At 38.6% G+C, this 20,518-nt stretch overlaps 1 protein-coding gene across 1 annotated transcript in view; it reads left to right on the top strand.

The window, feature by feature from the left end:
• ARHGAP15 (Rho GTPase activating protein 15) overlaps positions 1-20,518 on the top strand; it is a 665,200-nt gene that overhangs the window by 73,265 nt on the left and 571,417 nt on the right. The window contains exon 3 of the mRNA XM_079782709.1: positions 5,228-5,296. Within this exon, the coding sequence (XP_079638835.1) occupies positions 5,228-5,296 (69 nt within the window). The remainder of the gene's footprint in view (positions 1-5,227; positions 5,297-20,518) is intronic.

The following is a 20,518-nucleotide window of genomic DNA, read 5'->3' as shown; positions in this document are numbered from 1 at the left end:
AGCCTGATTCTAATTTGTTGAGACTTTCCAGATAGTTGAACTTCATGAAATTAGATATAGAGTTCTGACCAACATAGCCAAATGATGAATTGACAATGATTTATTTCATTTGGCTAAAAATAGGCAGACCATTTTAATAATTTAAACCTTCAATATTTATTTATTTATTTTATATTTTGTTTTGTTCTGTGGTGCTTGTGCTTTTTTTATAATAGCTTTCTTGGTATCATTTTCTGTTGTCTTAAATATTTTATTTAAAAGATAACATATGACTTTCAGTTGTGGAGGAAATGTTAGTTTGGCACGTGTTATATTTTTTATTATCAAGTCTCTAAACTATTTTTTTTTTGTAATATCAACAGAGGAAATATCTCTGTTGTAAAGCATAAAAGAGATGAATACACTATTTCAACTGAGAATTTTAGTAATTTTTGCTATAGATCTAACAGATTACATGCTATCTTAGGTATAATACCATGGATAACATAATAAGTAGAATAAAATGTTTATGGGTCTATGTTGGCCTTGAGTTTATTATTATATCAGTTTATAAATATATAACTAAATATAAATTAACCTACAGAGAAAGAAGAAAATAAATTTAAAAATTAAGACAACATATAATTGTACTTCATATAAATTCCATATAAATAACACCTTTCAGTCTGAGAAGACTGTCTTAGAAAGAAATATTCCACTGAAAACATGGGAGAGAGAGTGGGGGATGGGGGGGAAGAATTAAAGGAAATAGTATTTAGCAATAAATAAGGAAGTATGCATAGTACATAATTAATTTTTCTTTAAAGAGGAAGTTATGTGGCAGTTTAATTTTCTTCTTAGAAAAACACAGTGGTTGGGACTAAATAAAGCAAGGGAAAGTATCAAGGAGTTAAAATCATTCCAGTCAGTGTTTCCCTTTGTCTATCTGAAAGATGGGAAAATGTGGTTAAAGCTGAATTTAACTCAACTAGATTTCCCAAGGATTGAAAGGCTGGTGAACACTACAGGTGACTCAGACACTGACCAAAGAGTATTCAACAAACTAAAAAAAAAAAATGTCAATAAACTTTAATATGTCCGCCAGAAAGATTCCAAATATATTCCTTTCATTTTCTGCAGGGGATAAAAGAGCTAAGAGAGAGTGTCAGATTTCTGATTGACAACATACAACTGAAAGAGGTTTATGGAAAAGCCAAAAAATAAAAAAGAGGGACATTTGCATTGGATGCCCACTATGGCAATTGGATGATATTGTGGGCAGAGGGAGGAGTAGAATATAAATCTTAAACACTATATGTGTGGTACATTAATATGGAACAAAACAGAAGAATTTGGTTTTTTATGATTTATATCTTTATCTCCATTAGGACTATGAAAGATACATTTAGATAGTGGTAGAGTAATTGTGAGATATGGATGACTTTACAGTGTCCACAAACAGATAAGACAGAGATGAAAAACATGATATAAGATAATGTCCTCATATCTTAATTTTTTCTCTCAACAGCAGTACCTCCCACATAAACACGATTTTTAAAATATAGCCAGCACTTAAGGTTTATGATTATTATTTCTAAACAACTAAATTGTTATGAATACAAAAAATTTGGCCATGTTTCCACGTAAAACAAACAAAAACTTCACTGACCTCTCTTAATTTCTGATTGTGATAGCTTTAAGAAATATAATTTTGCAAAAACAAATGAAGATCTGAACATAAGAATTGGGATACAATGAGAGAGAGAGAAAGAGAAAGAGGGGGGGGGGGGGAGAAAGAGAGAGAGAGAGATTGAGAAACTTTTGAGAACCATAAAGATAAAACTAAACTTAGCCACAAATTTATTTCTGTTTTTTATCTAAGTATCCAGGGAGGTTGGTAATGGGAAGTATGCCTTAGAAAATGTATGTGTCTGTGAAAATGTTGGAACAAACTAATGCTTTTATTCAAGTGATTTTATTTCAATTTTAAGCCACAAGGTATAAACTTTCATCAAAAATGGTAATCTATTTAAACTGAGCTATGTGGAATGTTTCATGTTTATATATAACTTTCACAGTAGACCCTCCTACACCAGAAAAATAAAATGCCCAAATTATGTTATTTTTACAGTTTTTAATATATCAAGTACTATTTCCACCCATCAGTTTCATTTCCTTTAAATAGATAAAAATGAAAAAGGAATGGAAGAAAAAATGAAGATACTTTGAAAAAGTGACTTTTTAATTCTTTTTTTTTGAAAGGAAAGATATCTGAAAAACTTAATTATGCATATTATAATAAGAGCAAAAAGGAACTTAAAGGAAAATATGCATTGAACACTCTTGAGTACTCCATTTTTCTACTTTGCTTTGCACAATTACAAAGCTAAAGTACTTGGGAAAGAGCAGGGAAGTAGAAGGAGGAAGAGTAGTGGGTGATAATAAAGCAGGAAAAACTCATAGATTTGATCTAAAAGTGTTGCAGTGATATGTTAATCTGATATTGGATTCAAAAAAGCCAAATCAGCCCTAGCTGGTTTGGCTCAGTGGATAGAGTGTTGGCCTATGGACTGAAGGGTCCTGGGTTAGATTCCGGTCAAGGGCACTTTGCCCTGGTTGTGGGCTCGATCCCCAGGGAGTCCCGAGCAGGAGACAGCCGAGTGGTGATTCTCTCTCATTATTGATGTTTCTCTCTCTCTCTCCCTCTTCCTTCCTATCTGAAATCAATAAAAATATATTTTAAAAAATAAGTAAAATAAATATATTTTTAAAAAGCCAAATCAGAAGACATTTGTATTTAATTTTCCCCCCAATGACAGCTACAAATCATTTCTATTTACTGGACGCTATTTACTGGACGCAATAAATCAATAGGAAGATAGCATCATTAAAAAGAAAAAGAAGATGAGATCTGACTTTTTTTTTTTTTTACCTGAAAAGGAAGGGTTGTCATCATCTCAAGTACTTATTATGGAAATTCAATTACTGAAGATGCAGAACACTGTTATAGAAAAGCAATTTAAGACATAATCATGTCACCTCTAAAGAGAGAAACTTTAAATTATTAAGGCTTCTTTTTGCTAAAGTACTGGAAATTCTCAAATAGGAAGTTGGAAATTATGTTGAAACCAACATTTTATAATTTGAGTTTGAGAATTAGGAAAAAAATAGGCTGTGAACACAAATATGTGGTAGATATACGTACATGTCTACTTATGTTTAGAGGAATGATCTGTATACTATTTCAGAACATTTGGAAACAAAAAGGAAAACAGACACAAAAACCATATTGTCAGGCTTCCTCAGAAGAAATGCTTCTGGAATTCAAGGAGAAAATAATGTATTTAAATAAAGTTATATCAAGCTACTACTAATATTATTACTGTTATTCAAGTTTTCCAAATTCAGGGATTAATTAACGATTCCTGCAAAAGTGAAAAGCACCTAAGATCACACAATGGATCCCGCTTCTGCCCGCATTCTGAAACTTATCCAGAAGAAATTTGCAGAACAAAATATAGGTTTTTGATATCAGATACATTTAGAAATTATGAAATTCTGGAGAAAAACTTAGGACCATCCAAAATAAAGTACTCTCTTTGCAATACTAGTAGAGATGTTTTATAATTTTAACAAAGGAAGTACATTTTGAGCACCTACTATTAAAAATGACCAGCAAATGAGTGTACTATACATGAGGTATTGACTTGCTAAATTGAATGGTTTATAAGGACATCTAATGTCTTAAGTGGGAATGTTTCTCAAGAATGTGCCACATAATGATTTGCAAAATTACCAGATAGCAGTAACAAATTATTTATAAATAACTATATAAATTCTATAATATTTTCATACATATACATATATTCTTTGATTCAGACTTTAATCAAAACTTGGTTGACCTCAAGTTTATAATTATTTCAATTAAGTATATCATCATATACAGACAGCTCTCTTAAAACGTCCTAATTTTCCTGATATCCATGCAAGACAACTGAACAATTTGAATCCAGAATTTCCTAAATCATAAGTCTCAGTCAGCATAATCTGATTTGGGATAATAACATATTTCTGTGCCCAATGCTTAACTGAGAAGAGCAGTAAAGCAAAAGACAGGTGATGAAATTTCTTCCGCGCTCCCCTCCCCCCCATCTTCATAACCTGGTTGAACATGATAGATTGGCTAGCTTATTGATTTAGGAATTATCAGCAATATTACTTCCCCTAAAGGAATATTAAGATGATTTATAACAGATTTGAAACCTGATTTCTAGCTTCCTGTGTAACTATGTACAAATTTATAAGTTTGACACTCTTTAAATTCCTATCTCAGAAATATCTATTTATGCACACAGGGATTTCAACTTTGTAGTTCCCTAAGCATTTAATGCCTGTCTTTATACATATACATTTATATTGTTGGAGAAATAATAAATTGAAATCAAATATTGCACCCTATTGAGGCCTTAGATCTGTGTTAAAATATTACCCAGATTTATCACTAGCTGTGGGGTTTTTTTTTTTAGAGTTACTTAAAACCATCTGTGTGTGTGTTTCTAACACTTAATGAAAAGAGGGTAATATAACTGACCTCTTAAGGTTTGGATGAGAATTATATATATTAAAAATGCAAAACACTTAGAATAGTGCCGGGCAAATAATAAGTACTCAAGAAATGATAGCAGACAATATTATCGTATCATTTATCAATTTGAATTTTGTTTATACCATGGAACTAATGGTTTCCTTCAAGGGTGAAATGTGTGTGCTGAATAACTGGTTATTTCTGGTTTCAATTTCTTCGCATTAAAATTTGTTTACCAAACTTCAGTCATGTACTTATTATGTTTGTGGTTTTTTCCCATATTTCATATACTTAAATAACTATTTCAATGAAAAATATTTTATCATTAATAAATGTCATCATTTTTTCTCCTAAACCTCAAGACATAGAGGTCTTCTTAGGTTCAAAATGAAGAACATAGACCCCACAACTTGTAGGAAGTTACATGGTAGAAAAAGAATGTGGAATATGAGATATTACAGCAAACCATCTTTGATTACACATTTTATTCAAATTAGTCAGTCTCAAAAGATTTACTTCCTATTTTATATTTAATTTATTCACCTTGTTGAATGAATCTGAATATGGTTATTTTCATGTACACCCACTAATTTATATTGTTTGAAATAATTTGTAGCTTTTTAAAAGAAAAAAATAATAGCATCAATGTCAATACTTTTGCAGATACCCCGACACAGAAGGAATCATTCACAGCATGTCTTGAAAGATGTTATTCCTCCATTGGAACAATTGGTAAGTGATCCCTTCACTCCAAGACTGTATTCTTTAGCTACTGCTACAAAGTGAATTACCCTAATACTCAGCAACTTAAAACAGCACACATTATTACCTCATGTTTTTGTGAGTCAGGATCCTAGCAGAGTCCCCCAACTCAGTATATCTCAAAAGGTTACAATCAGAGTTTGAGCCAGAATTGGGGTCGCATCTGAAGGTTTGACTCATGTACAGTTCCTTCAGGGCTGTTGGTCAGAGACACTCTCAGTTACCTGTCACATGTGCTTCTTCAGCAGGACAGCTTGCTTTTTCAAAGCACACAGCTAGCTGAGCAGGCAAGAGAGTTGACTAACAAGACAGAAGTCAAAATCTCTTATAATCTAATGGTGGAAATTAAATCCTATCAACTTTGCCACATTCTTTTGGTCAGAAGCAATTTATTAAATGGAGTCTACACTCAAGAGGAAGGAATTACATAAGGCTGTGAATTATAGGAATCAAAGATATTGGGGGCCTCTGGCACATTTTAACAGTTTTTTAAAGAAAACTTCATCTCTTACTATTAGATTCTATGTCTACCAGAGTAGGTTTTTGTTTTTCACTTTTATTTATTGTACAAACTAGTAGCCCGGTGCACAAAATTCGTGCATGGGGGTGGGGGTTGTTCCTCAGCCCGGACTGTACCTTCTCCAATCTGGGACCCCTTGAAGGATGTCCTGTTGCTGGTTTATAGGGATCCGGCCTAAACCGGCAGTCGGACATCCCTCTCACAATTTGGGACTGCTGGCTCCTAACCGCTCACCTGCCTGCCTGTCTGTCTGATTGCCCTTAACTCCTCTGCCTGCCAGCCTGCTCACCCCCAAATGCCCCTACCCCCACCAGCCTGCTCACCCCCAACTGCCCCCCGTGCCAGTGTGCTCGCCCCCAACTGCCTCCCCTGCCAGCCTGCTCACCCCCAACTGCCCCCCCTGCTGGTCTACTTGCCCCCACCTTCCCTCCCCACTGGCCTGCTCGCCCCCAACTGCCCCCCTGCTGGCCTGCTCACTCCAAACTTCCCCCCTGCTTTCCTGATCACCTCTAACTGACCCCCACTGATGGCCTGCTCGCCCCCAACAGGCCCCCCTGCTGGTCTGCTTACCCCCACCAGCCTGATCATCCACAACTGCCGTCCCATCCTGGCCTGATCACCCACAACTGCTCTCCCCTCTTGGCCTCTAACCGCCTCTACCTCAGCCCCGCCACCATGGTTTTGTCCAGAAGAACGTCTGGAAGGTCTCCTGGAAGGTCTCCCAGTCTAATTAGCATATTACCCTTTTATTAGTATAGATAGAGGCCTGGTGCATGGGTGGAGGCCAGCTGGTTTGCCCTGAAGGGTGTCCTGGATCAGGCTAGGGGTCCCTGCTGGGGTGCCTGGCCATCCTGGGTGAGGGGCTGAGGGCTGTTTTCAAGCTGGCCACACCCCCTTCAGGGTGGGGGTTCTCACTGGGGTGCCTGGCCAGCCTGGGTGAGGGGCTGATGGCTGTTTGCAGGCTGGCCACGCCCCCGGCGACCCAAGCTCCCAGCCCCTCATTTTTTTCTTTATTTTATTTTTTCCAGTGCCTCTTTGAGTGGAGGCCAGGGCTGGCTGGAAGCAGGTATCTGGGATTTATTTATCTTCTATAATTAAAACTTTGTAGCCTTGAGCGGAGGCCAGGGCCAGCCAGGGCGGGTGGGAAGCTCGACTTCCTCCATTGCCGGGGGCAACCCAAGCCTCCTGCTTGCTCCAGCTCCGTGGCTGCCGCCATCTTTGTTGGGGTTAATTTGCATACTCTCTCTGATTGGCTGGTGGGCATAGCGGAGGTACGGTCAATTTGCATGTTTCCCTTTTATTAGATAGGATTACTAGAAAAGTGCACAAAACATTAAAAACAATGAATGAAATATTAGAGATATTTAAAAATATATGTCCAACATTCTGATATATTCTGATGCTTTTTCTGTTAATGGCCTCATTTTTGATAAATACAATGCCCTTTTTCTTCATGCTCATACTTCTTGCTGTATTTCACATTGGTCAACATGTTACCAATCCATTGGCTCACAGGATGCTCCACAGTGATGATTTTATTCCTATTTATCTCCTACTATTCCATTACTGTTAACTTTGGGATTTCTCATTTTTAACACTAAAAATATGTATTTTCTTGTTTCAGTCATCTTATTTTCTTTTGCTTTGCATGTTCTAGATCTCTTGACTTCACTCTAGCTAATGCCTCCATTACTCTCCTCTGGTTTAGAATAAAAATTCCTTTCAAGAATTGTCTACCTTTACTCTTGTTAATTTAACCACTCTCTTTATCTCTTGAATAAGGTGACCAGATTTTAACATTGGTAAAGCGGGACACCATTGACTGGGGGTGGGGTGGGGGGGAGGTTCTTTTTTTAAAAAAATATATTTTATTGATTTTTTACAGAGAGGAAGAGAGAGGGATAGAAAGTTGGAAACATCAATGAGAGAGAAACATCGATCAGCTGCCTCTTGCACACCCCCTACTGGGGATGTGTCCGCAACCAAGGTACATGCCCTTGACCGGAATCGAACCTGGGACCCTTTAGTCCACAGGCTGACGCTCTATCCACTGAGCCAAACCGGTTTCAGCCCGGGGATGGGGGGGGGGGGTTCCTTGATTAAAAATTTGGTCTATATTGTAATCACTTTTGGTTTTTTTAATAAAAGGAAATTCACTTCTTAGATCATCGTTGAATTTGCATCCTCTTTTCTTACTCATTATGTTAAAAATCTAAAAAAAAAATTTAAAATTATATGATAAATTATTATATACATATTGCTTAAAAACACAGTAAGTAGGTACATAATTACATGAACATATTTTATTATTAGTTTATAAATTAAATTAATTTGATTGTTATAAAGTAACTATATTTTAAAAATTATTTTAATCCTATATTTCTTTCTAAATAATAACAATACTGACTTGTATTATTTTTCCTTTGAATTTGCTGTAACGTAAGTCGTGTCACTTTCAAGGCCGGTGCTAGACTTTTTGCCGCCACTATAAAATATAAATAATACGAGTACTGTCTGCTAAATTCAAGAAAATTTATGTATTTATGAAATAAATAAATAAATTACTTACCTAAATTATCTGAATAGCTGATTTGTAATGACATCACTTGTTTAACTAGCTTACTAGCACGCAGTACGATGTGTATCGTCTGAGAGACAGTTACAAAATGTTTTCGTCGTTGCCAATCCCAAAAAATGCCATTGTTCATTAAGTCCAAACAATGGTGGTCGAATTCTAACAACTGATCAACAATGCGAACTTTGATAAGCAGTTCTCGATAATCAGTTCTCAACAATTATTTGTTATTATTAAAGTTTAACATTATAAAATTAACAAAAATAATATAAAACTCATATCCTGGCTAAATAGCCACATGGCCGCCGAAAACCTTATATTCCCTTCCTGTTCTCCCGCTGTTCCCTAGCTTGTCATGCATTCTTTCCAAAAATCGGGACTTTTTAAAAACGCCGCGGGACGCGGGACAAATTGTTAAAAATCGGGACAGTCCCGCCAAAAGTGGGACGTCTGGTCACCTTACTCTTGAACCAACTCCATTTAGGCTTTTATCCCAACCACTCACTCTCTATCAAGGTCATTAGTTGCTTTCATATTGCTTAAATTCATCCCTAAAGTTTCAAGTTTTCTCCTACCTGAATATTAAACCCAATTGATAACTCTCTTTTTTGGAGGCAATATTTCCTTCACTTGGCTGGTAAATTGCTTTCCAGTACTGTATATTGTGACATTTTCACTTATATGTCTAACATACATCTCAAATTGTACATATCCTAAACTGATTCTGATTTTCTCCTACACCTAATTTTCTCCATTTTATAATGTGCTAATATTATTTTCCAGATGCGTCAGTCAAAACTCATAAAGTCATCTTTGACTTCTTTGTTTCTCTTACAAGATAAACTTAAACATCAAATAACCCTGTTAGCTCTATCTTTAAAATCAGTCCAGAATCAGTTCACTTCTCATCACTTTTATGCTATCATCTCACACCTGGTTTATTATAATAACCTCATAACTGATGTGCCCACTTTAATCCTTGCTCTCTACTTTTTATTTTCAACACAACAGCCAAAGTGACCTTATCCTCTCTAATAAAATGGTAATATGCAAATTAACCATCACTCCGCTACATAAGCCACGCCCACCAGCCAAGCCACGCCCATCAGCCAATCAGGGCGAGTATGCAAATTAACCCCCATCCAAGATGGCTACAGCCACAGTGAGCAAGGTTTCCCAGGTAACAGAGGAAGCCAAGCTTTCCCATAGCCGTTGCAGGCCTAAGCCTCCACTCAAGCTACAAAGTTTCAATTATAGAAGGTAAACAAATTCAAACAAATGGCGGCAGAATGGAGCTTGAGAGAGCAGGCCACAACAGGGTGTGTGGAAAGCTTTGCTTCCCCGGCGGCAACAGGGGAAGCAAAGCTTTCCACACACCCTGGCCGGGCTCACCCACTTAAGGCTACAAAGTTTCAATTGTAGAAGGTGAATTAACTGCCACAGAAATGGCTGCCGGAGCCCCAGGCTTGGCTCCGCTCCAGGCTACAAAGTTTCAATTGTAAAAGGAAAATAAATTCCAAATACCAGGGCCTCCCCTTGGGTTGCCAGGGGGCGTGGCCGGCCTGCAAACCACCACAGGCCCCTCGCTCAGGCCGCCCCACACCCCAAGGGAATCCCCACCCTTATCTGTGACCCCCTTCAGGGCAAACCAGCTGGCCCCCACCTGTGCACCAGGCCTCTATCCTATCTCATAAAAGAGTAATATACAGATTGATCATCACTGCAACACACAATATAGCTGCCCCCATGTGGACACAAGATGGCCACCACAAGATGGCCAGCAGGAGAGGGCAGTTGGGAGGCACCCGGCCTGCAAGGGAGGGCAGTTGAGAGGGACCAGGCTTGCAAGGGAGTGCAGTTGGAGGTGATCAACCCTGCAGGAGAGGGCAGTTAGGGGTGACCAGGCTGGCAGAGGAGGGAAGTTGGGGGCAAACAGGCTGGCAGGGGAGCAGTTAAGCATCAACCAGGCTGGCAGCGGAGTGGTTAGGGGGTGATCAGGCTGGCAGGCAGAAGCGGTTAGGGGCAATCAGGAAGGCAGGCAGGCAAACAGTTGGGAGCCAGCAGTCCTGGATTGTGAGAGGGATGTCCGACTGCCCGTTTAGGCCCGATCCCACCAGGATCGGGCCTAAACGGGCAGTCAGACATCCCTCCAGCAGTCCCAGATTGGAGAGGGTACAGGCTGGGCTGAGGGACAACCCCCTGCCGTGCACGAATTTCGTGCACCGGGCTTCTAGTTAAGATATAAGTTACATTATGTCACTCCTTGTCTCAAATTCCTCTCTGGCTTCCCAAAACTCCTAGGGTAAAAGCTGAACAACATTTAGTGGTTCATCTGATCCTACTGGTCCCAGCTAGCCAGTTGGCCTCATCATTTTCTTCTTTCTCTCAGCTCATTCTGCTCCAGCCAAACTGACCACCTTACTTCTTCCACAGGGCCATTAAAACTGTTTTATCCTTTGCCTGGTACAAAATAATTCATTTGATGCCTAGAAATTTGTAAGGCTTATTACTTCATTTGCTTTGTATCTCTATTCACACATTACCTTTAACTTATTTATTTAAGTTCTCTATTTTTTAATGTATTACATAAGTCTCCTTTTTCCCCCATTGACCTCTCCCTGGCCGCTCCCACGCCCCAGCACATACCCTCACCCCCCTACTGTCTGTGTCCATTGGTTATGCTTATAAGCATGCATATAAGTCCTTTGGTTGATCTCTTATCCCTCTCCCCTGATCTTCCCTCTTAGGTTGGATGGTCTGTTCGATGCTTCTATGTCTCTGGTTCTATTTTTGTTCATCAGTTTATGTACATTATATTCCACAAATGAGTTAGATCATGTGATATTTAACTTTCTCTGACTGGCTTATTTTGCTTAGCATAATGCTCTCCAGGTCCATCCATGCTTTTGCAAATGGTAAGTTCTACTTTTTAAGGTAGGTCTTTCCTAATCTCTCTTAAAAACAAGCAAACAATCCCTTCCCACCATTTCCATTCACAATCCTTTTCTCTGACCCTAATTTAATGTTCCCCATAGAACTTACAAACATGTAGCATGCTATATTTTTTTGTTTGTTATCTCATCAGAATATTCTGTGAGAGCAACGGTACTGTCTCCTATATTCATAACTCTGTTTCCATTATTATAACAATTGCTATAACATGGAAAGAACTCAGTAAACATATGTTAAATGAGTACACAAATGAGACAGTTAATGGCTTTGGTTTTTACTTCCAGGCCTATATAAAACACAGGTCTATCCTTGTATACATTCTCTTCATTATCTCATCCTATATCTTGAAGTCCTAATTAATCATTTGTTCTGGTATGTCTCTGTGTCATCTCATAAGTGAAATCTCCGAAGCTGATTCCCTTTTGCACTGAGCTCATCTGCATGAGTAGTAAACATTTATCTAGGCTTAGAACACATTTTCTTTGGCTCCTTTATTTTCTCTATGACTCTTCAGCATTTTCTGAAGCCGTTTCTTCACAATGGATGTGGTGCCCACATTTTTCTTAATGTGTACAGGCAAACCCTTGCCCAGACCTCCCAATGCCTCTGATCTCAATCCCTCTACTGTCCCCTGAACTCAGGGCTACACGAGATCATTGCCCTCCCATACCAACCTTCTTTAAACAGTACCTTTATTATTTCATTCGTCTTGTCAAAACATTCAATAGCTTCCTATTTTCTATAACACTAAGCCTATAGACCTCTCTCATGGTCCCTGATTTACCTTATTTATTATCTACTCCCAAATACATACCCTCAGGCCAGCAATAGTAACATGATTAAGACATGGCTCTTACTCTGAAGGAGCTTAAATTTTCTATAACAATTATCATTTCTTCATCCCAGCACTCTTTTGTTGTCCACTCTTATTTCATGGGTAATAGGCTTGTTCCATGGCTAGACTATAAATGCTTTGAAGTTAGGGGTCATGACTTGTATTTTCTTTCTTATATAATACTTCACCTTACATTGCTTTCAGCACTAGTTTTTGTTTAAAAAAGACATGCTTGTCAATTGATTTAATATTAAGATATTAGAGGTTTATTAAATATTGTTGATTTCAGATATTAATGAATATATGACTGCTTTTTATAATGAAAGCCATTTTTCAATGTAATTACATGTAACGGTGTCTTATTTTATAATTAATTACTCAGATATCAACTAAGATAACATCCTCCCCCCCACTGACCCTCTCCACCTCACACCTACCCCACAACTCTTATTTATGAATTATTCCATCATGATGGACAATGCCAAAATAGCCACCAATTCCCCCCAAACAGCAAATTCTGATTACTTTTTAACTACTACAATTTACACCAAGACTTGAATTATCCCAGAACCTATAAAGTCTTCTTACATCTGACTAATCTAACTTATATATGTATATTTGACCTAGAACTACATATTTTTTCCACAAATCTGGCATCTTCCTTACCTTTAGCCCTACACTTCTGCTTTCCCTCATGCCTCAGTATTGCTTCTGAAGTCATGCACGAGTTTTGGCAGTAGTTTGCCTTGGCAGTAACTAGCAGAATGAGCTACCACAGATGAGATACTATACATTAAAACAGTTTATAAAATAATAAAATTTTTAAGTTGGTGTTATTGTTCATTGTTTTCATGATATAGATTTTTGAGATTATTTATGTCCAACATTTGGTGCTATATAAATCTTACTCTTTTCATCTCTTATATTGAGAACATTGCTGAACATTTCCTAGGGATCACGAGAGGCTTTGGCTTTAAGCATAACTGGCACAATCATCCCATTAGATCCATCCCCTTTGGAGGAAAATGATTTATTTTACAAAAGTGGCATCTGCCATCATGGGGACTCTAAAAGATGCTATCATCCTTTGATGACCATGCTTTACCTCCGAATGTTTTCTTTAATAAAGTAGATTGTGATCAACGTGGTTAAACAGAAGCATAATGTGTTTCTTTCAAATATGGACAAAAGAATAAATTCTTAATTAGAATCTCATGGTGGAAACTACCCTGTTCACTGAGAGGTGACATCATTTCTGCCGTCTGGTATTCAAATCCATGTGCCACCAATGCAAGAGCCCTAAATTCTTTCCTGAGAATCTATGTGGATGCTTAGCAGGCGCTATAATGCATTAACAATTTTAAACATGAAACATCAACTATACCAATATGTTTTTATTGCCTGATCTTGTATACTTTATATTATAACTGTTCGTGAGTTCTAATTAGTTTCACGGCACTTTCCTTTTTCCCTCCGTAAAGAAATGTTCGAGAAAAATAACTCTGTTTAGAACATGTTAAATCTTTATCATCTTTATTTTTTATCAAGAGTATAAGACATGTCTATGGATAACCCTGCAGGAGTCAAAAGCCTGTGGCAGGTTTCAGAGAATCATCTGCTCCCTCCTGAGCTAGGAGGATTTGGAGGACAGAGCTCTGGAAGTTGCCATGCCTTGGGGGCAAAGCAGGTTTTTGTAGATAAACCTTAAGTCACAGATTCTACCTTTTGGAGCCAGATATCATTTTGTAGATTAATTAATACTTGTGAGGACTTTGAGGATGAAAGGCATTGTGAGCACACAGTGTTTTCCTATTTTAAAACAAAAGACAGCCACTTTGGGGGAATGATTCTATTGACTAAACCGAAGGAAAAAATCCACAAGCACTTTAGTCTTTCAAAATTCTACTTTGGCAAGATAAAATTAGGTTTTCTGAAATAACATGCTCCCAGATCCTTAAGCTGGTCATATGTTAATAATAATTATATAATTTAATAACTAATAGAAACCATCTCCATTGTTTCATGCACCCTTTCTTGTCTCAAGTAGGAGTGTATTTATAAATTCTGATATTTGTTGAGGCCATTCCTGTGCTAGTTTTGGGGTATGCATAATATGCTAAATACTCATGTTCTTTTCTTGAGGGACTTTCAATCTATGAGTAAAGAGAAGTGTTCAGTAAGTAAGGGAATAAATCATTTCATAAATGCATATTACAAAACCTGCTTTAACAGCAGAAAAACAAGTTTCTATGTGAGAGGGAGAGCCTACCTTGGATTGAGTAGTCATAAAAGCACTCTTTGAAAGGGACATTTAAATTAATATATGCAGTTTTGAGATTGTCAAGCAAAGAACTGGAAGAAGAATGATTCAAACAGAAGGAACAGCAAGGGCAAAGGTCTAGAGGACAGAACAAATTGTTACATTTGAAAAAGTACAAGAATCACACACTGGCTAAAATAGAGAAATAAGTCAGGGGATGTGAGCAGAGGGGGGTGATTCTCAGATCATGAAGGCCTGGAACTGATGGTAAGGAGTTTAGAAACCATTAAAACACAAAAAGAGGTTCCAATAATTTCTCTCATCCAGACACACATTTTAAGTTCATTTAACTCTAGAGTAGAGAAAAAGGACACACACAACAACAACAAAAATGCTAATAACATGGAGTAACCCTGTCTTCCCTACTGCCTAGACTGAAATCTATATATATAAAAGCCTAAGCGACCTGTTGACCGTTCGACCGGTTGCTATGATGCGCACTGACCACCAGGGGGCAGACGCTTAACACAGGAACTGCCCCCTGGTGGTCAGTGCACTCCCACAGTGGGAGCGCTTCTCAGCTGACCAACAGGCACCAGGCGCTGGGCTCACTGCTGGCAAGCGCAGCTGCAGCAGCATGAGCCTCTCCTGTCTCCACAGCAGTGCTACCGAGTAGCGGTGGCAGGCATAGCAGGGGATGTTGGACTGCCGGTTTTGGCCTGATCCCCCCAGGCCAGGCTCTCCAACATCCCCCGAGGGGGTCCCAGATTGCGAGAGGGCGCAGGCCAGGCTGAGGGACCCCACCAGTGCATGAATCCGGCACCAGGCCTCTAGTTAATTTATAACAAAAAATGAATTATGCTAATAACTGGCCTAGACAGTACAGAGAAGGCCATTCTCACTGAACTCCAGTAGCAGGCAAAGAAAGAACAATATAGTTATATCAAGGACACAAAGAAATAGAATTCAGGACAGAAAAGAGAAACTGAAGAGGAGGAAGGAGAGGTGAGATACAGGAAATGTCTCCAGAAGACTGAAGAAAGTTTTTGAGATACAGAGAGGTGCCTTCATGAGCCCGTTTCACAAACAGAACCTGGAGTTTTGGTGTGACCAAACAAAACACACTGGTTACAAGATGAAAGTCTTGGGAAGAAGGCTATGGGGGTTTTTAGACATCAAATACTAGCTTTTTCAAAATGACATTTTGGTGATTTAGGGGTAAATAAATCAGGACATGTGGGTAAAATTTCCTTTGAAATACACAGGGATTTAAAATCATGGGGAAAAATATTTGGCAAAACATAATATGTGCTTTGCCAAACCCAACATTTGAAAAATGGTTCAAGACATTCAGCAGAACCCCAAAGCCCAACATGCTCTCTCATTCTCAGTGAGAGAAAGAAAGGGAGAATATCCATGAAATATTGAGCAACATGTATATAGATGGTTATAAATAGGTTTCAGTGAGCAAACTCTGCCTAACTCTAAGGCCTAAAGTTGCTCCTTCCCTGGCAACACTCATGCATGACCCAGAATCATTTTCCTTTGCTGTTCTTATATTCTCCTTTTCATGTAATCAGTGTATCCAGCTTGAATTTTGGCTTACCACTTTTTGAAAGTATGTGCACAGTAAATTACATATTTACATTAGGGAAAAACATTATATTTCATGTCTCTAAAAACATCATATTTCAAGCTATGTGTAAGATATTTCTATAAGCATTTAATTCTTTATAAAATTAGTACTTTATATGACTTACAGATAAGCTGGATTTTTAAGATGATTTGTCCCCTCACTTTCATTTCTGTTCCTAATGAATTGCATCCACAGCAAGTCCACATATAAGGTCAACAGATCTGATATAGCAAAAAAGAGACAGTATAAAAATAATTGGAGACGGAGAAGAAAAATGTAAACAGTGAGCTCCAAGGAGAGAAGTGGTGCATCCTAAAGACATTGTCATGAGAAGGAAAGCCAATGGAGTTATGTAGGATGAATATGTTCCAGAGATCTAATATACAGCATGGTGATTACTGTTAATAAGATTGTATTATATACTAGACATGTGGTAAGAGATTAGATCTAAGGTGCTCTTACCACACACAAAAAAAGAAAAGATAAGAAAGGTAACTATGTGACGAGATGAATGTGTTTTCGACTATAGTAATCATTTCACTATGTATATGTATATCAAAACACTATGTTGTACAACTTCAGTATAATTTTTATTTTAAAAATAGAAAAAAAAATAAATTAAAAATTAAGGCAATGGAGAGAAGACAGGCAGAAATATCTATTTCTGTGGGTAATGGAGAAGTAAGAATTTAAGAGGAAAAGCAAAGCATAACTTAGGAGTTAAATGATATAACCAGGTGTATCCCCATTCTGAGTTTTATAATAGAAACTAGAGGCTTGGTGCAAGGATTCGTGCACCAGTGGGGTCCCTCAGCCTGGCCTGTGCCCTCTCGCAATCCAGGACCCCTTGGGGGATGTCGGAGAGCTAGTTTCAGCTCGATCCCTGCAGGCCAGGCCGACAGACCCCACTGGTGCACGAATCTGGCACCAGGCCTTTAGTATGCATATAATATCTTGGGTTAATCTCTTCCGGCCCTCCCCTCTCCCCACTTTACTCTGAGATTCATCAGTCTATTCCATGTTTCATGCCTGTGGATTCCACTCCTGCATTGAGCATCTGCCCCCTAGTGGTCAGTGCGCATCATAGCTACTGGCTGGCCAGTCGGCCAGTCAGCAGGTCACTTAGGCTTTTATAAATATCATAGAGGCATGGTGCATGAAATTCGTGCACTGGGGGATTCCCTCAGCCCAGCCTGCACCCTCTGCAATCCAGGACCCCTCGGGGGATGTCCGACTGCCGGTTTAGGCCCGATCCCTTGTGGGATCGGGCCTAAACCGGCAGTCGGACATCCCTCTCACAATCCGGGACCACTGACTCCTAATTACTCACCTGCCTGTCTGCCTGATCACCCCAAACTGCCCCCCCCCCTGATGTCCTGGTCACACCCACTGCTCCCCCGTCAGTCTGGTAGCCCCCAACTGCCCCCCACCACTGGCCTGGTTGCCCCTAACCCCCCACCAGCCTGGTTGCTCCTCACTGCCCCCCTCTGCCAGCCTGGTCACCCCTAACTGCCCCCTCTGCTGGCCTGGTTGCCCCACACAGCCTGCTGTTCAGTCGTTTGGTCACCCCTCACTGCCACCCCTGCCAGCCTGGTTGCCCCACACAGCCTGCTGTTCAGTCATTTGGTCTTCCTTCACTAACCCCCCTGCCGACCTGGTCACCCCATGCAGCCTGCTGCTCAGTCATTTGGTCGTCCCTCACTAACCCCCCTGTCGGCCTGTTGCCCCACACAGCCTGTTTGGTCATCCGTTCCGTTGTTTCGGTTGTGACGGTTGCTTAGGCTTTTATATATATAGATAGATTATCAAATCAAACAAGATTAACAGAAAAGTACTGAGAGTATTAAAAGTTCAGAAAAAGTATAGTAAGTGCCTCATAATTAAATAGGAAAATAAATTCTAAATATGTTTGACAATTACAGTAGCCTGGTGTTGTAGTTACAAAGAGATGAGGCAAAGTTCACCTGGAGCAGGGCAGTCCGTCAGAGATGCTTTCACAGGGTGGCACTATTTTAAATGGCTCTTACAAGTTTAGGGCTATCTCAGTTTTGTGGGTCTAGAAAAATTATATTTGTCAAAGTTATCAGGGCTTACAGAGATAATATTCCTAGGGACTATCTATTAGTAACCAAATTGTAAGTCTGATGTATAAACTATAATTTTGATTTATAAATTTATGTAGTGGATATTCTGATGCTGACTATTTAAGGCACCCATATTCTACTTCAAAGGACTAAGAAGCTAATTTAGGAGTCATAGAGTGTTGCCAGTGAACACAGAATCAGAACAAAGGGGGGGAAAAAAGAATAACTTAAATACAATAGCTGAGTAAATGTTATAAGGAATAAGGGCTTTGTGGTTGTGGTGTTGAAAGCCAAGTTTTCCTCATCAAAATCTGGTGAAACTCTTAGATCCAGTTTATTTCCTTTTATTAACATGTATTTTGACAGAACTCTTTTGGTGTACTGGTGCTGATGAAAACCTATTGTTTTCAATTCTACTTCTTTTATCTGAGAACAACATGGAGACTTCACATAAAAAATTGCAGTGTCTGTACTTATGAGTATAGGCTGGTCTTTCTGCCACAAGTGTTACATTAATCAGAGGTTGTCTTCTGCTCTCCTGCCTTGTCTGTCACCTTCAACTAAGGTTGATAAACCAGTGCTATATGGATATCCTATTACCATTCATTCTTTTTATCTGTATTTGAGCAGAGTTGGGTCTACTGTGTATGTCCTCAATGCTAGCAGACTGGCTGGCATCCAATCTAGAAATCGCTGATCTTTCCGGCCACTTAGCATTAAATAGGACTTCTATGGGACATTGGACAAATAGCTCAAGAAGCCAGATTCAGCATCTAAAGATTGGTTGACATTTCTTAAGTATACATAATTTAAGGGGTGTTACTATCTTAAAGACCTTCAAGTTGGCCCAGAACTTGGCATTATGGTATCCTCAACTTATACCTAAAGCTATATATAATTTTATACATTACTAGAGATAAGACCACCTGAGTCCTAGATGACTGACATACTCAACTGTAATTTATGTATCATTGTCTTTTCAAACCATGGCATGAACATAAAGTAGGAATAAATAATTAGAATAATTAATAATTAGAATAATAATTAATAATGGTACCATATATAAACCTACATACAAAATACATGGAAATCTTTTGCTTGACCTAATCCTTCTGCCAGCTCCTATGAGCCTCCCAGAATAACTGATCCTTGGTGCCTAGAACATAGTGAGACATTTCAAAATATGATGACAAGGAATACTAAAGTAATTTAAAATCTACCTCATGAAATATTTGCTTGCCAGAATGGGACTTAAACTAAGGCAGTGCATTCAGTGTTGGAAGTCTGGTTGGAGTTTTCTACTCCAGGGCAAAAGCTGGCCTAAGTGTCTGAGGTGCTGGCGGGTATTATGGTACCCATTCCCCTTAAAAGCAAAACAGGGTGAACATAGCAGCTGTATTGAAGGGGAAGGTTTTCTTTTTTTTAACTTGAAAATTGGTTGAAAGAATGAATGACTGCAGATAAATATAAAGAGACAATGGGAAGAAACGAACATTTCCAGAAGTGAGAATGTGTGCATGATGTCTGTACATGTATATAAGCTACATGTAGGAATGTGCATGCGGATACTTGTAGATATGTGAAAATGTGCACATAGTAATAGTAAGTGTTGTAGGTAAGAGTACATAGTAAAAAGATGATTAGCTTCTTAATACACTGAAGGCAGCTTGGATTTTGGAAGATGATATAGGAAAATATTACTAAATTGCCATTTACCCCTTCCTCTTTCCTTTTTCTGGGACCTCTTTGTGGTTATACCTGACAACTGTAATGCATTGACTCAAGATCATGGGAAATGGCTCAGCCTGTTTGATGGCAATTAAGTCGAATGTATAGAGTTCTAACATGAGAAATACGGACCCTGGCCCTAGTCTCAGGTATCTTGAAAAGGCCCAGCAGTGTCTGGAAGAACATAGCTTATGTGTTCAAGGAGATGGAATTTTAAGGTAAATAATTTTAGCCTGCTTATGTTGATTTCTCCCTGCATGAGTATTAACTTTTGCCTTTCACATTCCTCTTTTTGAGAAATGATCAACAAAACACTTATCTGGTCCACCCAGTGGCCTTTTAGTGAATATTTTTGGGATAAAAAAGGGTATATTCTTAGTTGAGAAGGCATGCATCAATTTTTCTGATGGTTAGAAAGGTTTTGTGGCTTTTTGGTAGATAAATTCAGGCTTTTGGTAAATTTTATTTTCATCAGACGAAAGCTTAAGTAAAACAAATTTTGTCTATGGTTACACAACAAAATTTCTCAATATACATTCATAAAGAAAGGGACCTCCTCTGTGATGCTAATTGCTAGTGAAAACATCCTTCTTTCAGACATT

This window comes from Cnephaeus nilssonii, assembly GCF_951640355.1.
Source record: "Cnephaeus nilssonii genome assembly, chromosome: 10".
NCBI classification, from domain to species: domain Eukaryota; kingdom Metazoa; phylum Chordata; class Mammalia; order Chiroptera; family Vespertilionidae; genus Cnephaeus; species Cnephaeus nilssonii.
The sequence above is the reverse complement of the archived record's forward strand: the minus strand, read 5'-3'. Positions and strand labels throughout refer to the sequence as shown.